Below are 27,729 nucleotides of genomic sequence, written 5' to 3' on the forward strand. Positions count from 1 at the left end.
GTTGCAGCTTCTGATGATATGACTTCTGCAGCTTCTGATGATGCAGCTTCTGATGATATGACTTCTGGACTTCTTGTCTTCAGGAGCACTATTCTTTCTTTCAGAAGCGACTTAACTTCAGGAGCGCTTTTTCTCTTCAGTAATAAGTTGCCTTCAGGAGCGTTCAAGCTTCAAATTTTTGTTGTTTCCTTTGCTCTTTATTTGCTCATTCAGAACCAATGATGATGTAACTTTCTAATTAAGGTCCTGTATACTTGAACAAATATTAGCTAGTCCAATTTACAATTTTTAATACCTTGTTATCATCAAAACTCTTTAAGGTTCGTTGTTAAACACATTTTGTTCCAACATACACTACTTCCAAAGTATTATTTTTTCTTTAATGAAAAACAAACCAATAGTTGATTAGGATAATTTGGTAAAATTGCTATGACATTTGACTACTTTATTTCATTCCTTAATCTGTGTGCAATTGGCTAAAGCGACACTCATTTTGAAACGGAGGGAGTATGTTAAAAGAATGCTAGGATAAAGTAATAAAAATATCAAATTCTGAATCCCGTGGGTTTATCTTTGATAGGGATATTGCATATTATATTCTGGGGTCGGGGTTCGAACCCCGGACACTCCACTTCTCCACAATTAAATTGTGTGAGCTCTAACCATTAGGCTACTTGATTCAAAAAAATAAAAAATTGTGTAATCATTTTATTCAAAAGAAATAACTTGTATAAAAAAACTTGTATTTCTAAGATAAATTTTCTTTTAATAGATTCTTTAAACAATGTCTTTACGACACTCGTTAACAACAACCTTTGTTTTATTCAATATGTTTAGAATTATGAATTTTATTCAATATGTTTAGGATTATGAATTGAATACTCTTTTACTCTACCTTAACTAATCTATTTTGAGTTTTATATACAACTATGAATTACTTCTCACAATGTCACGTGTTACATGAATTATTCGTACACATTTTCCGACTTTCTATCTTCTTTATTTTTCTAAAGATATGGAGAACTCGGTTCCTTAAAAAAAAGTTAGAAATGCATGTTTTGTATATGTGCATAGATAAATTTGTATTGCTTTATATATAGGTTTGTTTTTTACCATTTAACCAATATGTCACATCATATATCATTTGATTTAAAAGGGAGAGTTATAAATGTTGCAAACAAGTTTGTGCATGGTACAAAGTCTATCACACTTGTGTTCCATGGAATTGGTCAAAAAGAGAGTTAGAGATGGAATGCTCATAACACTCCTCTTGATAAAAAAAATACAAAATTTTTAGAAATTGAGACATGTTTTTTATTATAATTGATTTTTTTTACATCCAGAGTTTTAGTAATATTTGTATCTAACTTTTACACACGAAGTAGCTAGCACGGATTTAATGTGGGGTCAATGGAGTCACCTTACCCCACTTAATACTTATATATTTATGCAATGTGATTCCATTTATATAGTATTGTCTCAATTTAATCAATTCATAACATTACATCAAACTATAAAACTTAATTATTAGACTACTCAAAAATAACAATTTATATTTTTTAGAAACTAAATGTAGAAACTTAATCTTGAAAATTGTGCATTCATACTCTTAAAAACTTCAAAACTTATATTTTCAATACAATATTTATTTTTATATTCTATTTTAAGATATTTATCTTGTGTCTGAGGGTAAAAGTTAACATTTTTCTATTTTTTATGACATGACTTTGACACTACTGATCAAAATATCTGGATCCGTGTATGCGAAGTGGTTGTGGATATTTTTCTAAATGCATTTTATTAAGAGAATCGGTGATCAAATCATAAATAGGTATTAGCAACATTATACGCTTTGGTCAAATCACGGTCTTCCTTTCGTTTCCAGCGACACGAGCCTTCTAGGACTTGGATTGTCTACAATAATAGCACGTTCAAGCAGTAGGCAATTTCAGCCGTTGATTTCAGTTTTGACAATTCAGATCATACATACATCAGTTAACTTAATTATAAAATGATCTTGACCATTTAGAGATCAGACGCGGAAATCTGTTTCAGCATCCTGTTAGGATCATATATTCAGCGTGCTAAAATGAATTTAAGCCAAAACAAATACCTCAAACTGAACACTAAAATGCCAAAACCCAGTTGATCACTGTGATTTGTGCTTAAGTATGTAACCACTGCAACTCAAAGTCTCAGCTGCAATAAAACTTCAAAAATATTCATAGAAAAATCTATTCCTATTCCATTCCCTATCTAACATTTCTTCTTTCTCTATCTCTCCTGAAGATGCTCATGAACCCAACTTGGACGATCTCTCTACTGAATCCATAGATTCAGCACCAACTCCTATAACAGGCAATGAATCCACACTAAAATCTTTCTCCTTCGCCTTATCATCTTCATAGTCATCACTTCCGTCCGAACTACTTTGCTCCGGAGTTTGAAGAGAGTCTGCCTCAGCATTCAACATGTCAGTATCTGGTTCAGGAAATCGCTGTTGAAGTGGCACAGCATCACTGATGACTTGATCATTCTTCAACTTCTCACGGTAATACTCCATTTCTGTTATGTACCTCTCTTTGTCCTTCACGGCTTTATCTTGATAAACCTTAAATGTTGGAGCAACTTAACATGTTAACATAAAAACACAAGATAAAATAACCAAATAATGCATATCTGAGCTTCTGCGGTGTGTAGACACACAGTCAGGAATAATCCTGTAATTTAATCCCCGAGCTATCATTCTCTAATTTTTAAAGCTTCTGGGGGACTAACTTGATTAACCAGATAGATTAGAGACTACTTATTACATTTCAATAGGTAAGAGCAGGATAGTTTAGGAACTGGATTGAAAGTTTTACGAGAGATAAAAACCAACTCAAAAAAGATGTGTTAAACAAATTCCTTACTGCTTTTTCTGATTCAGGTAACTTGTTCCAGAGTTCACCAATGGTCCTACTAATCTCTCGGTCCTTCCCTCGGTGAAGAGGTTTTAGCCTTGGATGCTGTTCTGCAAAGAAGAAATTGTATCCACTTCTGTTTGGTTTTGGGTGAGCAGGATCTCTCTTTCTCATCTCTGATTTCTTCCTGCGTCGGCGACGATGGACACCGACAGAGGCGGTCACGTTGTTGTTAGCAGGAACACTATGGTGGGATGCTGGCAGCACAGGATTTTGTGGAGCTTGATAAAGTACGCCTTTGAGTTTCTCCGAACCAATTGTGACAGTAACTAGATAACCACTATCAAATTTCCCATCAATGACCCCGACAACCTGAGATCCTGCCGAAGATGATCCCATTGCTGAGAGCACAAGAGAATAAACAATACTAGTTATTATGGTATCAATAGCTGTAAGAGAAGTTATAGGTATTTGCATTTCTGATGAGTTGTCATAAAAAAAAACATACAAAAGATTAGGTCCCACTTCCAAAATAGAAAGAATGGTTAACAGGGAAAAACAAAGTTTAAACCAACATATATCAAACCCTATACCACTAGGTGGGGTTGACTGCAATCAAATAGCACGATAATTCGCAATCATATATTAAGTTTAAAGGTGGAACATTTATCACTAAATCTCTCGGTACTAGTTTGGCTTACTTTTGTCACCCTGACTATTGGAATATCCTTTATCTAGTCAACTCTCGTTACTAGTACTTACACATGGTCAAACAAACTGATATTTTACAATCTTTTCTACAATTGGAGCTGCCCCAATTTTCACTCTAGTACTTTTATTCCTAGTACTATATTGTCCGACAACTCATTCATCTTAATGTTTTATCTCCACGATACTAAACTTAAAATGTAAGATTTGTGCTATTATAGGATCACAGGTTTTCACGTCTAAGCCATAATCTGTGAGTTTCTTGCTAAGTTTGAATTTCATATACTTTGTTTTACACCTAAGCTGCTTAGAAGGAAGTTTTGTTTTCATTTGGCTTATGTCCATTATTATAATTTTTCATTTATTTCTTATCTAATTCTTCACGTAAAACTATACTATCATCTAAAAACATCAATCATTGTGACATCTTACAACGTCCTGAGCAAGCCTTGAAAACTAACATTTACCTATTGAAAAACCATCTCCCTCGGATTTTGCAATGGATTGCAAATAATCTTCTATGCAAACTAACATTATATAGAAAGTAAGATAAGCCCCACCCATTAAATGTAAGCTCATAATACTGCAGAACACATTGTATGAGACATGTCCTTTTGATGATAAAATAAGGCAAACACATAATTTTGTCATCGTGCACGGCACATGAGTAAATAAATAGTAAATACTATATATAAAAATGTGTTACTTTGGTAACTGCTAAATATAACCAATAGATTTAAAAGACCATCAAAATCATGTATACTCCGATTAAGTCATGGAAAATCATTCCTAGGAGAAAGATATTATATTAAACATACATCTGCTTAACCATATATCTAGATTGAAAACTATTTAACGATTAGAGAAATGGAATCAGAAAGGATGAAATCAAATGAAAATTAAGTAAAATCCCTATTCTGTTGTTTGATTGTTTCATTGAGGAACTAGGTTTCCATTTCATTATTTGAGAATTGAAATGGTGGGTAAGTCAATTTTATCAATGGCGAATCAAGAAAAATAGCGGGTTAATCAAATTACTATACGCAATAGTGCTATATTGCCACTATTTGACAATATTTTGTACTAAATAGCATATCGCAGAATAATAGCAATTAGTTCAAATTTCACTACTCTATAGTGTTGTAGTGCCGATGTAGCCACTAATTAACAACAGTAGGGTAGGGGGAAGCTATATTTATTAATTAACTTCAATAAAAATTTAGAATAGTTCACCCCCCAATATCCCGAAAGGTTAAAAACTATAGAGATGTGGTGGAAATGGATAGAAATTTTAAGATTTCATAACCTCACATCCTATTTCAGACAATCCAAACAATTGCAACTACACCCCTTTCCATCAATTTAAACATAACCTAAAATATTCTCAAAAACAAAACAACACTTCAATTTCCTTTTTCTTAGTGGTTAGTAGTTAATCTTATTTTGGGCTGAGAAAAGCAAAGCAAAGCAAAGACCTTCAGGCGGTGCAGAATTAACTTTTAACTGTTGAAAGACAGCTGGTTGAACTTGTGGTGAAGTATGCAAAAACTGCATCTTTGGAGCAGGAGCTGGGATGGATGATTGACTCTGCAAAACATCTGCCATAGTGAAATTTCCAATTTATACATTAGAAGGGGCCCTGACATTAGTACAAACAGCAATGTAGTTCCAATGAACATACCGGAAGTTGTATTGGTCCAGTTGCGAGCTTTAAAATAATAGATTTGTTCATAATGGTAGAGTAATGAAGTATAGTACTTCCGCAGCACAAAAGAAGCATTTGTAGCCGTTGATGGAAAATTGAAAACTAAAGTTACTTCTTTCCATTTTCTATCTTTAATGATCTGCAAGACAGATTAACCAGATAAGGTAACTGTATCACTACAACCAAACATGTAGGAAAAACCAAAGTTATGATTCAGAAGAATAATAAAAAAATTATTTAGTTGTCAATTACAATTTACAAAAACATGCAAAGATGATAATATTAACAAGCTCTTTAGATACAATGATGAATCTATAATATTGAATCTCAAATTAGACTTTTTATATGTGATGCTCTTATTTAAATTTATTTATCAAACTGTGTGTGCGCGTGCGCGCCTCAGTGTCCTATATTTTGGACATTATCAGTGTCTACATATTCACACAATGTTTGGCGTCGGTGTCCATGCATTCATACCAACAAAATTGAAATTATAATCACATCTTACTTTTTCAAACCCTCCACGAGAAGTCACTTCAACAAAGAGGCGATGTAAATCCAATTCCCTTCCCCCAATAACAGGAATCCTGCAATAAAATTCCAAATGTTTTTTGAAATTGCAAAGTTATACAAGTAAATGGCATTAATAGTATCGCTTATCAAAATATATACAGAGAACAAAACACTATGATGCTAGTATTTTCCACATCTTAAAATAAAAGTAAACCAAGTCACAATATCTAATTCGTAGTTTATAAATCCAGGGAGCTTACATGAACTTGGTGCCCATGAGAGTGTGGAGCTTCTCCAAGCTAAGTATGAAGATATTGGGATTGTCTACAACCTCCTCATATGTTGCCATAGGTGAAGGATATTCACCATGGCTCAAAGCTGTCTCTTTCATTGGTAATGGACTATTACCAAAACAAGATGTTGATGCCATTCACAACTTAATATATTCAGCCTTTAGTATTTTTCCTGCGCCACCATTAATTAACAAGAAAAGGTAAAACAAACAAAAAGGAGAAATAGGATTTGAAACTGAAAATAAAGCAAAGAAGTAAAGAGAATAAAAAAAAAAAAACATGAAAACATGAAGATGAAAACCATCCAGTATTTGTAGATAGGGAAAACAAAAACATTAATGAGAATAATGGCTACCTATACATGCAGACAACAAAAAGAAAAAAGACAAAAAAGAAAAATGAAAAAGAAACAGACAAGTTTTTAAGGATAAGAAGAAGAGAGAAATTGTCTCATCTCATTCACATCTACCTTGAAGAAAACAAAACAGAAATGAAAAAAGGAACCAATGAAATGAATCAGCATGCAGCAGAAGAAGCAGAACTGCAACAAGCTTGAAAGGTGTGATGAAATAACTAGCAGTAAGAGGAAAGGGATGTAGTAGATGATACATAGCCCAAGAAAAGGTACAGAAAAGGTGTGACAGAGCCATGAATTCCTCCAGATTACCGAGGATGTAACAGCATGAACCCATCAAAGCTCAGAGGTTTTGAAACAAAAGACAGTGAGTAATAGAAAGTGAGAGAAAGAGAAAGAGACCCTTTTATTTACGCTATGGTAATAAAGACGCAACCACAAAGTCCTTTTCTAGTCTCTCCCTAATCCAAGACACTGTTCACAGACCTACCTATGCTTACCAAAATAAATGGGTATCCGATTTAAAGATCAATTAATCCATATGATATGACCAATCTCATTGTCCATTTACAATACAAAGAGGTCACAGGATTCAAAACTGAAACATCGAAAAAAATACATGTCAAGATCTAATATCTACACATAGATACAATCCATGTGGTTTAGACCTATACTACTATGCACCTACAATAAATAAATTAGTCTACTTTGGTATAGTAGCAAGCAAAGAACTGTTACATTAATGAAGTAGCAATATATAAAATAAGTCAAAACTTCATTGTATAATCTAATCTGACACTGTTTCAGGGTAAAAAGGATTTTGTGGGGTTGTTGTCAATCTATGACTAAGGGCCTGTTTGGTTTGGCTTCTGAGAAGCAATTCTAGCCCAAAATCAATTCTCTACAGTGCCAAAAGCAATTCTAGCCAAAAACAACGTGTTTGGTTCAGCTTTTCAGAATTGTTTTTGTCCTCCAAAAGCAATTCTCCATGAAGCTACAAATCCTAGCTTCTAACTTTTCTAGAATCAATTCTCCTTGAACAACGTGTATAGGTTTGTATATTTTATTATTACAACACGTTATTTTACTTTATTGCCCTTTATCAATTCTCATTCTTTATCAATTCTCCTTTAGCTATGTCTATTTTAGTAATTATACATTCAAAAGCAATTCTACATAATTGCATCCAAACATAAATCATTTTGTTTAATCAATTCTACATAATTGTATCCAAACATAAATCAATTCTCTCAGAATCAATTCTGTCAGAATCAATTCTATCAGAATCAATTCTCTCAGAATCAATTATATTCAAAGCTGAACCAAACGGGCACTAAGTACCAAAAAATTGACCTTTTTTTTTTTTTTTGTTGAAAGTAGATTCATGTCCAATGCAGGTCAATAATGAAAGGAAAACATTATCATGTGTTAATTTAGGTTTTACCATGTTAATAAAGAAATAAACGATAAAAATAACGTGTGGTGTGGGTACATAAAAAGCATTGTGACAAGAAGAAGAAGAAGAAATCATGAACAGCAACAGTTTTTGTTTGTATATACAAAAAAAGAATAATAAGAATTAATAGTAATAATAAAGTAAGCAGGAAGGAGTATATGGGAAAAAGGTACTTACTGAACAGTGTTCAGAGCATCGTCATCACGTAAATGTAATGACCACTATTTTAATAAAGTAATAAAGAACGATGAAGCTTTTAATTTAAGAGAAATAAAGGTCTTACCGTTAAAAAAATATACAAATAGGCTCCGAGATGCCAATGAATGAATGAATGGTAGGTGGATGGATGAGGAAAAATTATTAACCCTAACTATTTATTTATACGCACTTTTACAATTACACCATTCTCCTTGTTAACATGTCAATGCAATCCAACAATATAAGGTCATTTATGACTTTGTCTTCCCAATTTTGCATCCCTCCTAAATATAAATAAATAAATAATGTATAATGATTTTTAATAATTAATAGAATATTTCAGAAGGTGTGAAAGGGACCTCTCGCTTTCATCGTCCTTTTCTATCGTCTTGCGGAGAACCCAAAAACCCTCGCCTTACAATATTTTTCTTCCGTTTTCATCAAAAAAAATTAATTTTCAACAACCCGAAAAATCATCTTAAATATATGGCTAAATTATTAAGTGCATTAGCTGTAGAATTTAGTTAATAAATCATGACTAACCCAATTTTGATTGAATGCATGGTTTATTCACTTTCCTAATTTGATCGAATGGTTTAATGACTATACAGAGGATGTTTATGTTTATGATTGTGTTTGCTTTAATGTTTTTTTTGTTGTGTTAACCTCTGATTCCTGAGAGAAACGGGTATGGTAGTCCATAGTTATGTAATTTAATCTTGTCAAAAATTGTTTTACATAGTAATGATTAAAATCGCAATTATGAAAAATATTATTATCCCTTGAAATATTATAATAATATAGTTTTCATTTTTTGTTCTTGTACAATAAGAGGGGAGAGCTCAAAGGAAGCCAACAAAATTAAGAGGCTAAACGAACATTCATTTGCATGCAAATTTTGAAAGTATCATGAAAAAATGAGTTTTCGTAGCTTAATGGGAGGAGATTCTAGAATATGGAGATTTGAACAATCCATATAAGAGCTGGAATTACAAAAGCTAATCAGCACTCTAGATTCATTCACGCTAAGTGGTTAATGTGCACATTCTACCTTATTTTAAGTAGTGCCTTTGTATGTTGAACCAAAATAGGGGTGTTTCCACTAAATTTGAAGTTGTTAGTAACAAAATGTCGATCAAAAAATTTGAGTCGTTTTTCATTGCCATCAGAGAAAAATGCTCCCTTTAAGATATGTTGGGACCCAAGTATAAACCCTACATCCCAGCATGCAATGCATGGCAAGTTTCAATGACCCATCTACCGTTTGAATCACAAAAGAGACCGCCGCAGCTAGCAATCTTTCATATGTCCTTGCACGAACCGTCATTGTTAAGATTTATCCGGCTATTTTGAGGTTATTTTCATCTTATGCAAATGGTATTCCTCGTTGGAGAGCTTATGTGGAGGGGCTCCAAATTGTATTCTTCAATGTCTTTGACGAGTCACCAGATCAAAATAGATGGGCTATTGAGCGTTGATGGACAATTTGACGAGTTGACCAGGTCGCAATGGTAATAAAGTAGTAAGTAAAAAATTGTCTCCACATTGATTGCTGTTTCTACTCGACGATTAACCTTTTTTAATTAAAAACGATTACGAGGAGGATTACGAAAGGTTGGATACAATTGAAAATAAACAGAGGTGTGGTAGAGAATGATGAAGGCGGTTAGGCTTTTTCTGATTCTCCTTTTATGTTCTAGTAAGTGTGGTGGTTAATCCACTCAATCAACATGTTAATGTTATTTTACCATAGGCTTGCAAATATTCTAACTACCCATTCAAAGTTAATATAAACACACACACTTTAGAAATATTTTGATCTAAAAGACACAATCTCTCTATAAAGTTTGGTTAGGGAAATAAAATGACTCACAAAGACTATTCTTAATGCAATACCAACTTTTCACAAAACCATCAGTAAGTCGCCCTAAAATTATCTAAAAACATATAATAAAGTAGCAAAGGTACTCGATAAAATATCTATGCACATGTTAAGATGAGGCATCATTACAACTCCAAACTTAAACTGTTGTTTGTCCTCAAGTAACAGAATACTAAAATATTCATCTTGCAATCAAATAGAACAATATTCCTTTCAAACTATGGTCAACAATGCTCGTATCATCATTATGTATTACTTCCACCTTATGAGTTCCGGCTAACTTACTACTTCCATTCTTTAGGTCTTCAATTGAGACAGGATTAAAAAAGACAGTTTAAAACTTTGATCCACACCCATGGGCGGAGCCACCACCCGGCGAGCCCGGGCACTCGCTCGGGCTCGATCGATACTTTCTTTATATTTCGCCCAACCCAATAGCCCATTAACCCACTTAAAAAATTAATTTTTTTGGGCAAACTCAATATTTTCACACAAGCGCGCACAAGAATTCTTGGCTCTATAATTTTTGCCCAGGCTATGTAAAATTTCTGGCTCCGCCACTGTCCCCACGAGTTATCTATTTATTCTCTCATAATTTATCTCTAACAAGTGTGATGGTTAATCCACTAATTCAACATGTTAGTGCCGTTATACCATAGGCTTGCAAGTATTCTAAATAATAATTCAAAGTCAATATAAACATACACACTTTGAAGTTTATAATGTGGCTTATGTAAAAGTGGAGTGTATCTGAGAAAAGTATGGTAAATGCGGAGTTAGATACCTGCTACTAATCCCTATCTATTTAACTTACCAATCTTCATATTCATTGCCAAAACAACATTAGTACTATATAGCTGCTTGTTTTTTTAAGAGACCATATTTTTGTTGACTTTTGATTCTTTTTTTTTAACCAAATCTTAGACAATTCAATATACATTTTTTTCCCAGTGCCTAGTTCTTTAATACCAACCCCAGACTTAAGATGTTATGTTATTAATTCCAAAGAGCAACCTCTTCAAACTTAAAATCAAGCTAGGACAAGAAAATTAAAACTTCTACCTAACTTCAAAGAGAGTAAACAAATTTAAAATGCTAAGGTCTATAGGCTTGTAACGTGGTTTGCCACCAAAACAGAGAGATTGTTTTTAAGCTCAAAATGGTAGCGTAAATGTAAAGTATAGTTAGGGTGGCTTCAAAAAACTCAGAGCATCAAACGATGTGACTCGTGTGTATATAAATATGACTAGTAGGCTTTAGAGAAACAATGCAAGTTATAGAAAATAAACATTAAACATGGACACACGTATAAAAAACATGGTAATTCATGGAATATATTTGAGCTCAAAATATCATCGACTAGGTAATTCGAGAATTTGGATGGTGATCGGATGAATATATCTTTCCTTACATGCCAGTCAATTAAACCTTTTAAACTTCTGCAGTAAACTTGCTTTCCAAATCGGCGTTAAGAACAACTTTCTGAGTTTGAGATCAACAACTTTCATCAATTAAGAAGAACCAAACTAAAAGCAAATCAAATAGGCAAAAATATTTTCAAACAAAAATAGTAAGTTGTCATATCATGTATTTCTAAGATTCAAAAGGAAATAAAATTGACTGAAAATTGACTGAAAATAAATGAAAAGGAAAAATACAACTTGTTAGGGGAGATTTTTCAACTTGTAATCAGCAATGCCTCCGATAAGAACATCAAGAGAAACACTTGCATAGACACAGGCCTAACACCTGTCTTTTGGGCACAGCCAATAGATTTTTGACAATTCATGTTTATGAGTTTTTAAATCGGTTAAAGAATTAACTGATTTCATATAAGGTTCTACTAAGTCGGTTAAGTAAAAGAGCGACTTTGATAAGTTTTTGTCTTTTTTGAAAATATAATATTTTTATTTTTATTTTCATTTTTATCTTCATCCCTTAGGATTGTAATACTGGCTCTGATACCAGGTTGGGCGCAAAATCGCCAGCGGAACTTTCTCGAACTTGATTTAACATTTGTTCGATTTTAATTAAACCTTGGAATGGTTTTAAGAGTGTTTTAGCTCTTTCTCTTTGTGTGTTTGTAAGATTTTCTAAATCTTCTACTTCTCTTAGGAAGTCTTCAATATATTCTATATGGTATTGTACAAATTCTTTAGAATGAAAAAGAATTTGCCTTAAGACAATTCTTCTATGATAGAATTCTATATCAGAGACTATGTTTTCTAATCTTTCTTTAAAGAGTTTTACTTCTGTTATAAGACCTAAACCAGGCATTATAGAATTTTTTCTAATGATTGTTCAAATTCAGTTAGTTTTTGAGATGGCCATAACAGGGTTGTGGCTCTTTCTTTTTGTGTAACAGAAATATTTTCTGTTTCTTCTAACTCTTTTACCATTTCATCTATATATGAAATTTGTAAAATCATTAAATCATGGATTCCCCAAATTGTGTTTTTCATTTCTATTCTAAAGAAATTTTCTTCTATTTTGTTAACTAGGGCATCTAGTTTTATTCTGAATAAACTTAATTCACTTTTTATTGTTATTCCTGGCATTATAATTTTTTATTAATACCTAATAGTTCGGTTTTTATTTCTGATAAAGCTTTATTAAGCTTTCTTTTTTCATAACTGTCTAATGAAGTTCTTGCTGGTAGAAACTTTGGTTCACTAGTATTTTCTTCTTGTTTTAGAAGAGGTGTTCTTTCTATAGTCATAATTGATTTTGACCTTTTTAGTGGTTTTAGAATTGGTGATTCTAATTTTATTAGTGGGGCAAATAGTTCATCTATTTGTATTTTTTCTTTTCCACTAAATTCTATACTGTAATGAGAATTACTTAATGCATAATTCATTTTATAACTTATACTAAAAGGATGGTTTCCTGGTCTCATAAGGGTTTGGTCCTTAAGCTTATAATGAATTACTAGAGATCTGTCTAGATCTATATCATTTAGACTTAAGCCTATTTGTAGATTTATGTCAAATTTTAATTTTCCACACTTTAAATTTCCCTCACCTTGGGTTATTAGTGAATGTTTTTCATTCAACCTAGCATCTTCGATAAGAAGTTCTAGTTCTGCATCTATTCCTTTCATAAAAGTACTATTTATGATTATCTGGATAGTTGATATATGAATATATCCTATCTTCTGTCTTTTTTCTAGCGATAGATGTTTTAATCTATTATTAATTTGTTCGTTATCAATTAAGGATATTACAACAGATCCATTTGTTGATTCCATTGGTATGGCAACTTCTCCTACCATCATTCCATATTTTAGAATATTTTCTCTAGATAATCTTTCTTTTATTAAAGAAAAAATATTTTTCTGTTTAAAATTTTCTTCTGGTTTTAAGGTAAAATCTACCTTTTCTATATGATCTGTTAATACATCTGCCATAAAACCAGATGAATTTTCTTTTATCATGCTATATTCCATTATAGAATGTAAAAATTATAAAATATTTAAAATTATACCTGACTCTGTCTTGGGTCTTTGATGATTCTGATCTTTCGATCCTTTGAAATTTGAAATAATCTTTCGATTATTGATATTGAAACTAGAAATCTTTCGATTTGTTTATGACAACCTCAAATCCTGCGAAGTCCTTTCCCACAACGTTTTCATAAACTAAAGGTACTTACTTCATTGATTTAAGTTGTAATTTACAAGTGAGCATCGAGGCTCTTATTTATAGGAGGAAAGGACTTACAGAGTAGGTCACATGTCACTTTCCTTCCAGCTCAAAAGAAAAACAAACAAAACACGCAAAGGAAAAAGTAAAAGCATTATCACATAAGGTGATAAGATTTTCAACTAAATGGACCCCATCTGACTCAGATGATAAGGTTCCATTATTACATCTTTTTTCCTACGGTCATTTACATGACGCGTGTCTAGGCTTTTTCTTTTGCCTTATCTTTTGTTGCTGAAGTTGTCGGTATTTTGGCTTCTTCTGCCGACACTTTGTCTTTTGCACACCATTTACAGATATGCCCTTTGTAGGTTGAGAAATATTGGCAACATTCCTGTTGTACTTCGTCTGGAATTCTATGGAGACCATTTTCGAATCCTGAGAATAGTTCTTCGAATTGAAGCGTTTGTTTGAGGTGCTCTGTAGAGACTTTTTTCTTCGAGTCGCAGACCATGAGACAATAATCTGAGACATATAAGACTTTATAATTGGTAATGGATGACCCATACTTGATTAGATAATCATAAAAACGCTTCATTTGTTGAACAAATGAGATTAATGTCCATCCAACACTTGTTGCATTTGGTTCTAGATAGGTTTTGTTTGAAATACCTATCTTTATAGCTGTTCTTGGTCTTACAGCCATCTGATTATTTTCTTCTTCGAACCATGGATATGTTTGTTCGAATTGGAGAAATATTTCTCTTCCTTTGGCAAGGAAGTCATTAAATCTTTTTGCTGTATCACCAATCTCTTTTGGAAGATCAGCAAGTTCTTGAAATCTATAACCTTCTTTTTCCTCAAGATATACAGTCTTGAGCATTCCATAGTCATAGAATTCTTTAAGTAATTCCTTGGATATTCCTGGAACTGTATTAGCTTTTACCCCATGTTTAGTATTAACTGGATAAAAACATTCAATTGCTAGTTCTTCCTTGAAGTTGGCTAGCCATCTCCACTTTCCCATGAAATCATCAATGGTTTTTATCTTGTTTTTTTCTTTTTGAAGGTTTATAATTGATCCTACTGAAACCTTCTTTTTAGATTCCATTTTTGATGGTTGACCAATATCTTTTGCTATGGCCATTTCCTTGTAGGAAGCCTTATAAGCTTCTTTTGCTTCTTCCATTGTTGGATAAGATTTGTGTCTGACATTTTTGCCATTAATATGGAGGCTTGCAATTGCCCAATTGTTGTAGATTCCTTTCATTGGACCATCAAAGATGACATACACCTTCTTTGCTGGTTGTAGATCGACAGCATCGCTTGGTTGGTCTGGACCATTTTTTGACTCTTCATCTTCTTGTTCGACTTTGTCAGCCCATGACTTTTTTGTATCTTCTTCTGGCATAGAACCTGCTGAAGATGTTGATGAAAAACTTTGTTGTTCATTCAAAGTCTTTTTTGTTGGTTCCTCTGTTGTTGTTGTTGTTGGAGCTTCAACATTTATGATCTTGGTTAGACTTTCGATCATTTTAACCATCTCCCCCCTCTCTGAAGAGAGCTGTTTCAGCTTTTGGCTATGGATTTCAATCTGTTCATCTTTTTGCTTCAAGCTGTTGTAAAGAACTTTTAGAGCTTGCTCCATTCTCTTGTCAATGTATCTGCAAAACAATTGTTTTCTGATTTTATTAGTTGAATATAAGGATAGAATTGTTGGATGCGCATTTGCCATCTAACAAGTCTTCCTTGTTTATGATCAACCTTTAAATTGTAGCGCCAAAATCCGCTAGCATAAGTTGAATCAGTTCGTAATAAAAATCTTGATGGAATTAAATCCATTCTCCATTTTTCTAAAACATTTAAACAAGAAAGAGTTTCTTTCTCATTGATATGATATCTTGTTTCAGCATCTTTAAAAGAACCTGAAACATACTTGCATAAAACAAGATCTTTATCCTTAATTCGGATGTTATTACTTGAATAATCAAGTTTTGAATCAGTTGAAACTGATGTTTTATCTGATCGCCCATTAGGGATATCTGATTTTAACTGTGGGGTTACGCCCATAGTGGTATAGGATTGTTGTGGGGTTTCATCCTCAACATATCCATTGAGATTTAATCCCAATTTTTGTTTGCCATTAGGAAGAGCTCTCATAACTCCAGCCCAAGTAAACTGATTTGCATCAACATTTACAACCAAAAAATCATTTTCTGTTGGGTTGTATAGTTGTGGTAAAACTTTTAGTTTTTCTTTTAAAGATTTTACAGCCTCAGTATCTCTCTGTGTCCATGACCATGGCACTTTTTCAGATATCTTCTTCTGTAAAACTTTTCTATCATTTGCTAAATCTTGAAGAAATCCTTCATTAGCAACATAATTTAAACATCCCAAAAATCTTTGGATTTGTTTTCTATCCGTTAATTGATCAGGAAAAAGTAAAATTTTTTCTTAAACATGTGGTGACAAATCGAGTTTTCCTCCTTCTCTTATAATAAGACCAAGGAATTCAATTTCTTGTTTCAAAAGTACTGACTTTTTCCTAGATAAAACAATTCCTTTATCTTTTATTCTGTTTAAAACAGTAGTAACATCTTTGATATGTTGTTCTTTACTTCCTTTGGTAAAGATTAATATGTCATCGATATATACAAAACAAATATGATCAAGACCTTTAAGAGTGTTGTCCATAAATCTTTGATATATTGATGGTGCTTGTTTTAAACCAAATGGTAAAACATTCCATTCAAAATGTCCTTCTGGACAACTGAAAGCTGTTAAAGGTTTAGTTTCTTCTGATAACCTTAACTGCCAGTATCCAGATTTTGCATCTAAAGATGAAAACCAATTACATCCTCTTATTTTTTCAAAAATGTAATCTTTTCTTGGTAACTTATATGAGTCACTTACAGTTGCCTCATTAAGTTTTTTATAATTAATCACCATTCGAGCTTTTCCTCTTTTTATCTCATTATGTTTTCTAACATAAAAAGCTGGCGCTGAATGTGGACTAATAGAAGGACTTATTAATCCTTTTTCTAATAGTTCTGCTATTTCTTTTTTAAATTCATCCTTATCTTCTCCTGAATAAGGGATTTTGTACAGGGCTTTGACTTCCTTTTTAGGGTCTTTAAGTTTTATAACAACTAGATCTTGTATTTTATTTATTATAGTATCTAATGGATTTTCAGAACAAACTTGATCTAGATGATATCCTAGATTTTGTTCAGTTGTTAAATAAAACTTTCTCTTATCCCACATACATCTAAGTATATTGAGATTTTCTGAAATTGCTTTTAAAATTTCATTTTTTGTTATAATGTTTGTTGTAACAAATTCACTTTCTTCTGGATTATTGACATCAAACCAATTTAATGTTATGGTGTCAGTTTTTTGAATAAAAGGATTATATAACTTTAAAAAGTTATTTCCTATTATCAAATCTATTCCAGAATCATGTTCATAGATTGATTTTACATAGAAGTATCTATGTTCAATCTACTAAACTAGTTAGGAAAATGAATGTCCGTGCCAATTACCATTTTGCCCTTATTGGGGGTATTTTGGTAAAATAATTATTTGCCTTGCTTGCCCTATATATATGTGTAAAGAGAAAAAAAAAAAACAGAAAAAAGGGAAAAGAGAGAGAGGGTCGGGAAGCAGAGAAAGAAAGGGGATGAGAGAAAGAGAGAAACGATTTCTCTCCCTAAAACTCATGTTCTTCTTTCTTCTTCCTTCTTCCGTTTTCATTTCTGCTTCATCAAAGGTAGTAACAACCCTTCTTCTTTTGTTTTTCATTTTCATTTTCTTCTTCATCAAAGTTAATTTCTGGGGTTGATTAATTTATTTAGTTTTTCAGCAATCTAATGCCATGCATGTCTCAGATAGAATGAATTTTGTGTGTAATCTGTTTTATTTTTGTTTTAGCTTTTGTGTTTTGGTGATTCTGGGTTTTTTTTGTTGTTGATTCTGTTTTTGGTGTGATTATGTTTTTGTTTTTGTTGTTTTTGGTTTCCTTTCCCTCATGCATGTAGAAATTTGATGAATTTAGAGTTAGGTTTTCATTTGGGGGAAAAGGGAATTTTTATGGTTTTATGAAATTGAGTAATAAACTGTAAAGTAATATATGTCCCAAAACATGAATTCATGATTATGCTTCTTTTTTCATTGTATAAGTGATTATGCTTAAATTGTTTATTGACAAGTAGTTGTAGATAGTGATCCTATGATAGAGGTGGTTTGGATTTCTGACTATGCTATTGGGTAAGAGTTCATTTTCCAGAGATTTTAAATGCTCAGCTTATCTGTAATTGTAAATTTGTGGTAAGGCATTTATTGTCATTTCTGCAGGTTATCTAAAATGTAAAGTGCATACAAGGATTGGTTATAGCAAGTGAAGAAGCTAAAAGCTAAATACATCGTAAAGCTGGGATTTTTTTTTCTGCTTCTGCTTGCTAGAGACAAGGGGTGTGTGATATATTCTACTATCGATGATTTGGTGAGCATACAAATTCTACTGTCATGTTTTGATGTAAACAATTAGGCTAAGTAGCGCTGCCGGCTCAAAAACCATAGTTGATGTCTATAGAAAGTATGACTAGGCATATAAGATGGTTGCCATTTAACTTGAACACCATAAGTGAATGACTGATGCTTTTGTAGGTGCAATGTACAGAAATGAATGAAAGCACTAACTGATGCTTTTGTTTTGATTGTTGAGTTTGATGTTGATCTGTTTTTATAGGCTGCAGTTGCACATTTTCTAAATAGATATAAAATTGTGGCATCATAATTGGATTTGTTTTAGGTTTTTCTTGATGAATATTTGGGTTTTGTTTGTGTTTCAGTACCATCCAGATGAGTGCAAAGGAAGAGATTGTGGGGCGCAGTTTTACTTGATCAATGAGGCTTATGATGTGAGTTTTCCTAAATTAAAACATTCTGACGATAGCTGATTAAGTTATAACATTTATGGTACTTCAGTGATTTACATTCTGGTCTGTTTAAGGCATTGTTTATGTTTTAATCAATACTGTTACTCATGCACAAGAAGCTAAGAACATAAAATGAGAAAGGTTTACAGTTATCTCTGAGCTATCCTTCATTGTTTTTGAGTGAAAATTGAACCATTGGAAAATGACAAAATTTAACACGAAATAGGCTCTGGAAGAACTTAATTTTGTTATTCTATGACTGAGAAAATTGAGTTAGAAGTTTGAGCTGCTGAAGTAAAAATCTGAACTGTTGTTGTTGGAATGTCCTGTCATATCTCTCTATTCATGCACCAGTTTGAAATGTGACTTATACCATTAGAAAGAAGACGGAAATTAACTTGAAATAGGCTTTGGAATTGCTTAATTCAATTATGTTATGATGGAGAAAACTGAGTTACAAGTTTCAGTTGTTGAATAAAAAATATGCTCTAATGTGGTTGGAATGAATAAATAATTCTAGATGTTGGTTCTTTGTTTGTTACTATAAAGAGAATATTATAGAGAATATGACAAATTTGTACATGTATATATTGGAGATCTGTCACTGGAATTTGTATATTTGAGGTAAGAACTGTTTGGTCTATTTGTTTGGATTGTGCATACACTGCAATTGGTTTAAAAAGTACTATAAATTCTGGATTTTATCTTTCAGTTGTGATGGAGGAGAGAAAAAGCTTTAGCAATCTTAGTTATTTAATCGGGGAAATTCCCTGCTATTTCTCTGTTTGTTTATTTTAGATTCTGCATTTAACTTATGACATTAAAGCTTATGTATGATAGCAGAAACCTTGGGAAGATAGTAACTGAGGCATGTGCATTTAACTTATGACATTAGAGCTTATCTATCAAATAATGCAGGAAGATCAAAAAACAATACTAATGTCATACTCATCATCATACTTACCTGATTATTTCCCTTAATTTCCCATTCTTTTTGATGAATCTGCAGGATTTTTTTCCTTCTATAGTTAATAGATCCTGTGAAAAATTGAGACCTGTTTGTTCTTCTATGTACATTTGTATCCTATGCACTATTGTAGCCATTTCAAAGTCATATTTTCTGTTGCATTGTCATCTTTATTGTTGTGATGCTATATGTTTGGTTATATCATTATTTTAAAAGGTCTTTGTACTTTTGTGGAATTGGTTTTGAATTTGTCTTATTTTTGTAGTATTTATGTTTTATTCAATTTGAATTTGTCTTTGTACTCACAAAGTGTTTGAGAAAATGTCTCAATAAGAAAATGGATGATATTGTTAGTTTTGATCTCAAAATAAGAAAATATGGTTGAGTATCAGAGTGCTGATCATGAACAACAAATGAAAATACTCCGGCCTGCTCCTTTTGTGGAGGAGGTAATACCAATAATCATCTGTTTAGGATATCATCGATTGGATTTCTTTATGCGAGTAATTTGTCTGACTCATCACTAATGTTCATTTTTTTTATCTTAGGTTTCTTATCCTTCAGCTCGACAAGCCTCTTGATCGCTGGATGATCTTCCACGAACAGTAGCTATGTCTTTGCATCAAAGGTCCTCTGTGCAAGCATGGATTTTCATCCTTCTCACCAAACCTTACTCCTTGGTATTTCCTAAAAATTTTATACACATGTATAATGTTTCATTACTAAAATCCTGACAAGTATTATAAGAATGCATTTTTCCATTGAGCAGTTGGTTCAAATAATGGTGAAATTTCACTTTGGGAACTTGGGATGCGAGAAAGGCTGGTGTCAAAACCATTCAAGATATGGGACATATAAGCATGCTCATTACCATTTCAGGTTTGAATTTCATTTGTTAATGAGTTCTCATACTGTGCAATATTAAAAACCATTGGAGTCTTATAGTTGAGAATTTAATTTACACCTTCTGTTAGTCGTGTCACATGGAACCTTGATGGAAGTTTTGTGGGTATGTGATGTTTTAAAATATATTTTGTAGTTGTCAAACTCAATATCCGAAAAATTGGGAATTCATAAAGAATGAATTTTGATAGATAGAGAGTAGATTGTGTTTCTCCAAAAAAGTTGAGTGCTGTCATGATGAAATTGTGTTTCTCCAGAAAAGTTGAGTGCTGTTTGTTTTGGTGAATGAATTTTGGGAGATGGCTATTCAGTTCCAATTCAAGTCTTTTGCTTCAAGATTGTTTTGCCAAAGTCAAGTTATCATATTTATGTCATTTCTGATAATCCAATTCAAGTCTTTTGCTTCAAGATTGTTTTGCCAAAGTTAGGTTATCATATTTATGTCAGCTCTAATAATCCAATTCAATTATGTTACTTCAAAATTCTGTTATCATTTATACTCTATTTACTTGAAAATTGTTTTTCGACAACTTTGAAATGGATGATATTCTTTTATTCAAATTTTAAGTTCTGGTGGTATTCCATTTGATCATTTTGATATTTCTTTGCAGCAAGTTCATCTACTTCGATATGACTCATGGGATGAGATGCAATTTTGGTCTTAGATTTATTTCTTTACATTGATTGATTTTATTGGGACATTTACAATCCCTTTTGTTGTTACTAAGTGCAGGTGAAGAACAAAGATTTGAAAATGAAAGTTAAATTCAAAATTTGAGAAGTTCGATAATGGTTCAAAGTATGTTGATGATGAGTGGTGAAGAGGTAAATTCCAAACACACAAACAAATAGGATCCCTTCTCTATGTATTTAATATGAGTGGTGAAATATGATCATATAGAATGATTTGAATATATGATTGTTAGTATGTGGTTATGTCCCAACAGCAAACTAGCTCTTTATAATGTTTTAAACTAATCAAGGGTTTGCAGATTTCTTGTGCCGATAACCAAATTCATATATTAAAGATCTCTTCTATGGAGATAATGAGGTCTATTTCAGGGATCAAGGTTAGTTCCTTTATTTGGTCTATTCATAATATTGTTCATGGGATCGATCATCAGTGCGTCTTGAAATATATTTGGCATGACACATCATTGTTTAGTCTTACAATTTTAAAGTCTCAAATGTCTATCCACCATCATTATAAATTTTCTACTTAATTAGGCATGAAAACTTGCATCACGTCGGTCAACTTTAAACACCATGTTTGATATGAAGAGTGACTTTGTAATTCACTTCCACAACTAACATGATGAGAATATATAAAAACTGTATGCCACGTATCCTTATTTGGTCTTACAATTTTAAGTCTCATAATTTTAAACACCATATTTGATATGAAGAGTGTTTTTAATTCACTTCCACAACCAACTTTGTTGAGAATATATAGACTGTTATGCTAAATGGACATTTGCCTTTTGAAAATGATCTTGCAAGAACAATGGGAAAACTGATTTTTATTTATCTATACATTACATGTTTATTTTGATAACATGCATAAGAAATGCATTTGTTGAAGGTTTGATAAGAACCTGACATTCGCTTTTTTCCAGCCTCCTTTGTCTTCTCAAGAAATATGTGAAAGTATTTCTAGCCAAGCAGCCGTTGACCGCTCTTCTGGTTTAATGGCTCTACAAACAGATAATTATGGCATCCAATTCTACAGCTTATTTGCTAATCGTAGACTTTATGAGGTGATATCTTGATGTTCAATTTTCTTTATTATTATTAATTTGGTGTTTGGTCTGGTATTTCTAGATTAATTTATAATTACTTTTAGTTATTTAGTTGAGGCATTCCATGATGTTTCTCTATTTGCCTATTCGAGGTTCTGCTTTCAACCTATAATAGTAGAGCTTGCTTATAAAAAAATAAATTATAGGGATTAATTTGTCTTGGCTTGGTTGATTACTATATACAACTTGGATGCCTTATATATTGTTATTTTTTAAATGTACATGAGTCTTATATGTTGAAGTGTGTTGATGAAGAAAAAAATCAAAAGTATATTGTGACAATTAGAGTTGAGTTTGAGCTTGCTTCATTTGAGTTTATGAATTATATTTCAGTTTCCATAAGTTATTGGTTTCCGAAGTAGGATTTGTATTGTTTATTCTATACCAGGAAAGATGATTACAAATTGAGGCTTATATATTGTTTTTTTTCAAATGTACATGAGTCTTATATGTTGAGGTGTGTTGATGAAGAAAAAAAATCAAAAGTATATTGTGACAATTAGATTACATAATATTTGCACTATTTGGTCGTGGTGATTTTGTTAAAGAAATGTTCCTCTTCACATATCTCTTTGCACTATTTTTCTTGGAAGGCTTTTTTCCCGCACTAAACTAGCATTAGACAGCGAGGAACCAAAGATAATAACTTCTATTGTTGTAACCTTCATTAGCATTAGACGATGAAGAATCAAAGATAATACTTTCTCTATATTCTCTAACAAGAATAGTCGACAAATATTCAATTAGCAATGTAATCAAAAATCTCAATGAGGTATTACAAAGTGGTATTATGATGAATTGGTATTTTTTTATACAGTGTTTTCAATGTTTAGGGACTATGATTATATCAAGGACCTGAATTTTTGCAACTGATCTTGTGTATGACTCTAGAAGTAGTTATTATAAAGTCAAAAGTTTCTGTTTATTTGATGGTTATGATTAATTGATGGTTTAAAAATTCTTTACATTGACGGTGTATATGAATTAAATCCGTAAATGGTTATATGATATTGCTTCAAAACTTTGAACTGAATTGTGTTATAAAGCAGCCTTATATTTAATATCCTAGCATAACATGGCAATGAGATAGCAATTCCCAATTAGGATTTAGGACAGTACATTACGACAAGCATTGTATATCATCTCATAATTTAATCTAAAATAATTCTATATGATCATTTTTGCTCTTGCTGGTTGTTTGGCTGCCCTTAATGAGGTTAGGTTAATCTCCAATGGTAAAACATTGTCTTGACCGTATATCAGTTGATATGGAGTAAATTCAGTTTCAGTGGAATTAGAAATCCTTATAGCTCAGAATATCTCACCGTTTCATGCCATTTTCTGAGTTTGTCCTCAGTGTTTTTCTTTATCAAATCTATGATAATTTTGTTGGTAGTCTCTGCTTGTCCATTAGCCTAAGCATAATATGAAGATGAATGAATCAACTTAATCCTAACTGCATTGAACCTTCATTAGCCTGGGATTGAATGAATCAGCTTAATCCTAAGATGAGGATGAATGTATCTATGATAATTCTGTCAGTAGCTTCTGCTTGTCCATTTGTCTAAGCATTCTTTTGTTACAGTGCTTGCTAAAACTTCCAGTGGAAGAAAGCACAAAGCCTATTGACGTGAAGCTTCATAGTGATTCGAGGGCAATTGGTCGCGCTGAATTTTATCGTCGGGTGCATATTTCATCTACTCTTTCTTTCCCCTTTAGTTTTACACATCATGAAATGTAAAATTGATGAATGCTTAACTGTGTAGGTGTCTGAAAAATTGAGTTTGATAGAACAACAGAAAATGGAATTGGAAAGACAACAAAAGGTACCATGTTTACCAACTGTCACATCTCAAATCAATAACTTCTGATTTTGAGTTACTGTGTTTTCCAACTTTCACATCTCAAATCAGTGTGTCCTAATTTTTAGTTACCATGTTTTCCTTTATCTAAAATGTTGATGTCTGTATATATTCCCTTACAGTTGGCTGAAGAGGAAGAGATTAGGAGATTGAGGAAGGAAGTCATTCCTAAGGCGCAACCAATGCCTTATTTTGACAGACCGTTTATTCCAAGGAGGTAATGGATGATCAATATCATAATGAACACTATTAAAAAATGTTATGAATTATAGTATATTTTTAATAGTTTCTTGGCATATCATTTTGTGATTCGGATATCGTGCAGTTACTGCATGTCTGCATGACACAATTATCCATCTTGGTCATTCGATTTCAAAATCAATGGCAAAGATTATTTAAAGTTTATTTGATGAAAGGTGTAATGTGAACCGATTGATTTTTAATCGATTCCCGGAATCAGTTAATGTGTGCACTACAGTGAATCTGGATCCATTATTTTGTGCATCTTTCTGTCTCACTTGTATATTTTGATTTAAAGGTCAATGAAGAATCCAACTATACCAAAAGAATCGAAGTTTCACATACCTCACCATAAGAAGATCAAGTGCTTGACATTGAATGAAATGAGATCATACTCTTCATGCTTTAACTGAGAATTCAAAGGACTTTTACTGATGTGAATGTTGATGATTCAAGAGGTCATTTGCTTATGTGAAGAGAAATATTCAATTTGTATATGGACAAGCAATATTAGTTGCAAATTTTGGTTTTACCTTTGATCAATTGTATCAATTGTAGTGCAATAATTTTGTACTGCTAGACATAAGCAGATGAATTAAGGCAAAAGGTATCTTCTTTTCATTGAAATGAAATGAACTTACTTTTTTTTGGGATGTTAATTCATTGTTACTTTTCAATCTCATTATATAATAACTACAAGTCTTCATTTATCACAATGTCATATTTTCTATGCATAATTATGATTCTTAAAAGTTGGATAATTTTCATACATCTTTGTAACATATTAAATTTTCAAATTCAATCAAAATAATTGTTTTCCTTAATCTATCAAAAAGAGTTTTCCTTAATGTTCGCTATGTTCCGTCACATTTGCAAAAATCAACCTCACAAATATTTTTATTCACGATGTCATTTAATGATACGAAATATTTTTATTTCCTTTCTTCAACCTCGCAAACACACACACACACACATTAGCGTTTAGAGTAACACTTTATGTGCATCTGTATGTTGGGTGTTCTTCTGTATGGTATTCTTATAACGAAATGCCACGCCCAAGCTAAGGATTTGACTCCAAGTAGTCCTGACAAATGATGATTGAGGCGGGATTTGACATTTTTAAACCATGAAACAATTCGGTTTATGCAGCTTTGATCATCACATTTATGAAGGACAACAATTCTCCGTAATTTGCACATTTCTCCTTCAGAGCAATTTTTTTTTAAAAATACGTTATTCAACACGTGCGAAGGACAACAATAATGAGGCTTATGATGTAAGTTATAACATTTATGGTACTTCAGTGATTTACATTCTGGTCTGTTTAAGGATTGTTTATGTTTTAATCAATACTGTTACTCATGCACAAGAAGCTAAGAACATAAAATGAAGAGGGAAGAAGGATCGACTCTCCTTCCAGCACCACATCTACCATGTTTTCCTATGAACTTACTTCTGTCATAACATTACCTTATTCAGTAATGATGGTAAAGCCGCAAAGAGCTTGTGCTGAATCTTTGACAGCCAAAACCAAGAGATTGTGGAATCAATGCTTCTCCTATTGGCAAGATGATATCAATTTCTAATCCTCAATGTGAAATTGAAGTTGAATCATCTCCTACTCACAGTTGTGGCAGAAACTCGATTGTGGGAGACACATATTGTACTAATAATTAAGTTATTCAATGTTTGCCACAATCTGACCTACTTCCCGAATAAGTTACACCCTCATAATGGCTACTTTAACCGGAGTAAATTGTAGTGAAATAGTTCCAATGAAAACCAAACTTTCATTAATATTTTGATAAAGATTGTTCATTTGCTCATTTTTTCTTTAAAACATTTTTTTTGCAATGGTTTCGTTTATGGTAGACCTATCTAAGATTTGATATGTTATGGATCATGGTTTTTTATATTTATAGCATGTATATCTAAATTTCGAATCAGTTTACTTTTAAACTTATGAAGGGCATTTTGGTAAATCAATTATTGGAGTTTTTTTTTTAGGGTTGCCCTATGAATTTCCATTTTCGCCCCTAACCAATTTTTTTTAATTATTTTCTAATTCTTATATTTTTAATAACTTTTAATTATTTTCCAATTTTTATATTTTTAACTATTTTTCAATTTTTTTCTCCCAAATTCAGTTGTTTCTACATTGCCGTTGTGGGAGATTAAGGTATCGTTTGACCCAACTTTTTTCAAATTTCTCTACATTTTTAAGGAGAGTAAACAACTACATTTAAAAAGTTGGTAGTAAGAAACATATATGTGACTTTATGTTCTCTTTGTCAAATACTGACTTCTTATTGATTTTTAAAGTAACAAATAATTATATTCAACGGATGAATATAACTATTAATTTTAAAGTATATATGTGACTTTATGTCTCTTTGTCAAATACTGACTTGAAAGCTTATGATAAAAGATTTTATTTTGCTCAATTTACATTATTATAAGAATACCGTATATGTGCCAAACAAAATCATGGTATCTACTTTTAGCTATACTCCTGTGGAGTTTGAACAAACAAGTTAATCTTATAAGTCTATTAGATTTATTTGTAATTTCTTAAATCTCTAGATTCTAAACAGGTCATTTTAATTTTGAAAGTTCGAATAATTTGTGGATATAACACAGATTAAAATTTGGATTGAATCTTATTTCTACAAAATTTGCATGTAAGGCGATGATTGACCACTACGTATAAACACATCTCATTCAATGAGGTACTTTCAATAGAAATTATAAGCATGTCTGTATAATTTTAAGAATTTTTTAATGTTGCTTCTACTCATATTCCTTCTTAGGCTCCCTTTTTTCTTTTACTCATTCTAAGGCTCACTTGAAAACATAAAATATTACTCTTCTATATAACTATATGAACCCTTTTTTGAAGTATATGAACTGAAAATTAATTTCAGCAGTATTATGTAATTTAGTAATAAAATTTTGCAAATGAAGTTTTGCATTTGTATTTTGGTTTTTCTTACCATAAAGTTTAAATAATTTTATTCCATGTGGACTTTCACTTATCACTTGATCATATGAATTGACATATACTAGCATCACACACAAACTAGGAGGAATAATGAAGGGATTATTGGAAAGATCATGAAGGTTGAGTGGCTCAAAATATGAAAGTGAACCATGAATAGAAGAATTCAGCTTTCTCCCTTGAAACATGAGCAAATTAGGCTCTCTGATGTTACCAAATTCTGAAGGGATTGAACCTTACAAAAAGTTTTGTCCTAAAACTTTCATCCTTTAACGGAAAAGTTTAGATAAGTTTCTCGAATTTCAACTAAAAATTAATTTTTTTAGTTTTCCGTAATTTGCACATTTCTCATGAACAAAATATATGCTC

The 27,729-nt window shown here is 32.0% G+C and overlaps 2 protein-coding genes and 1 long non-coding RNA gene across 28 annotated transcripts; 2 read left to right on the forward strand and 1 right to left on the reverse strand.

Moving 5' to 3' along the window:
* Window positions 1-1,937: 1,937 nt before the first annotated feature.
* On the reverse strand, window positions 1,938-8,205 carry LOC146959444 (high mobility group B protein 15-like). 5 transcript variants are annotated; one of them, XM_085740976.1, is made up of 7 exons: window positions 8,111-8,205; window positions 6,090-6,294; window positions 5,825-5,903; window positions 5,293-5,455; window positions 5,087-5,209; window positions 2,913-3,304; window positions 1,938-2,611 (listed from the first exon to the last, which is right to left on the reverse strand). In XM_085740976.1, exons 2-7 carry the CDS (start codon window positions 6,257-6,259, stop codon window positions 2,294-2,296), a joined length of 1,245 nt encoding a protein of 414 aa, XP_085597102.1. In that variant the 5' UTR covers window positions 6,260-6,294; window positions 8,111-8,205; the 3' UTR covers window positions 1,938-2,293. The 5 variants fall into 5 exon arrangements, with proteins under 5 accessions (XP_085597102.1, XP_085597100.1, XP_085597101.1 ...); XM_085740974.1 differs by lacking the exon at window positions 8,111-8,205 and adding an exon at window positions 6,880-7,014; XM_085740975.1 differs by lacking the exon at window positions 8,111-8,205 and adding an exon at window positions 6,790-6,899.
* LOC146959445 (uncharacterized) lies at window positions 2,416-3,880 on the forward strand. Its single transcript, XR_015024958.1, has 2 exons — window positions 2,416-2,551; window positions 2,930-3,880. It is a non-coding gene; the product is annotated as an uncharacterized LOC146959445 (long non-coding RNA).
* A 9,078-nt stretch (window positions 8,206-17,283) lies between the features above and the next one.
* Window positions 17,284-25,021, forward strand: LOC146959446 (microtubule-destabilizing protein 60-like). Of its 22 annotated transcripts, XM_085740997.1 has the most exons (14): window positions 17,284-17,423; window positions 17,866-17,920; window positions 18,008-18,155; window positions 18,505-18,573; window positions 19,951-20,007; window positions 20,107-20,238; window positions 20,328-20,437; window positions 21,073-21,286; window positions 21,454-21,531; window positions 22,078-22,218; window positions 23,846-23,944; window positions 24,027-24,086; window positions 24,245-24,339; window positions 24,661-25,021. In XM_085740997.1, the coding sequence occupies exons 8-14, from the start codon at window positions 21,251-21,253 to the stop codon at window positions 24,773-24,775; spliced, it is 624 nt and encodes a 207-aa protein (XP_085597123.1). In that variant the 5' UTR covers window positions 17,284-17,423; window positions 17,866-17,920; window positions 18,008-18,155; window positions 18,505-18,573; window positions 19,951-20,007; window positions 20,107-20,238; window positions 20,328-20,437; window positions 21,073-21,250; the 3' UTR covers window positions 24,776-25,021. The 22 variants fall into 22 exon arrangements, with proteins under 22 accessions (XP_085597123.1, XP_085597118.1, XP_085597119.1 ...); XM_085740992.1 differs by lacking the exon at window positions 19,951-20,007 and having other exon boundaries at window positions 20,598-21,286; XM_085740993.1 differs by lacking the exon at window positions 19,951-20,007 and having other exon boundaries at window positions 20,719-21,286.
* The last annotated feature ends 2,708 nt before the right edge of the window (window positions 25,022-27,729 follow it).

This window comes from Medicago sativa, chromosome 1, assembly GCF_051527215.1.
Source record: "Medicago sativa cultivar Bolivia chromosome 1, Bolivia_mono, whole genome shotgun sequence".
Lineage (NCBI taxonomy): Eukaryota > Viridiplantae > Streptophyta > Magnoliopsida > Fabales > Fabaceae > Medicago > Medicago sativa.

Coding starts and splice junctions, on each gene's coding strand:
- LOC146959444 (XM_085740976.1), bottom strand. CDS start 6,259: ATGGCATCAACATCTTGTTTTGGTAATAGTCCATTACCAATGAAAGAG. Junction 5,456..5,824: donor CTCGTGGAGGGTTTGAAAAA/GTAAGATGTGAT, acceptor TCTGTCTTGCAG/ATCATTAAAGATAGAAAATG. Junction 5,210..5,292: donor CTGGACCAATACAACTTCCG/GTATGTTCATTG, acceptor TCACTATGGCAG/ATGTTTTGCAGAGTCAATCA.
- LOC146959446 (XM_085740981.1), top strand. CDS start 21,251: ATGGTTCAAAGTATGTTGATGATGAGTGGTGAAGAG. Junction 21,532..22,077: donor GGTCTATTTCAGGGATCAAG/GTTAGTTCCTTT, acceptor GCTTTTTTCCAG/CCTCCTTTGTCTTCTCAAGA. Junction 24,087..24,244: donor AATTGGAAAGACAACAAAAG/GTACCATGTTTA, acceptor ATTCCCTTACAG/TTGGCTGAAGAGGAAGAGAT.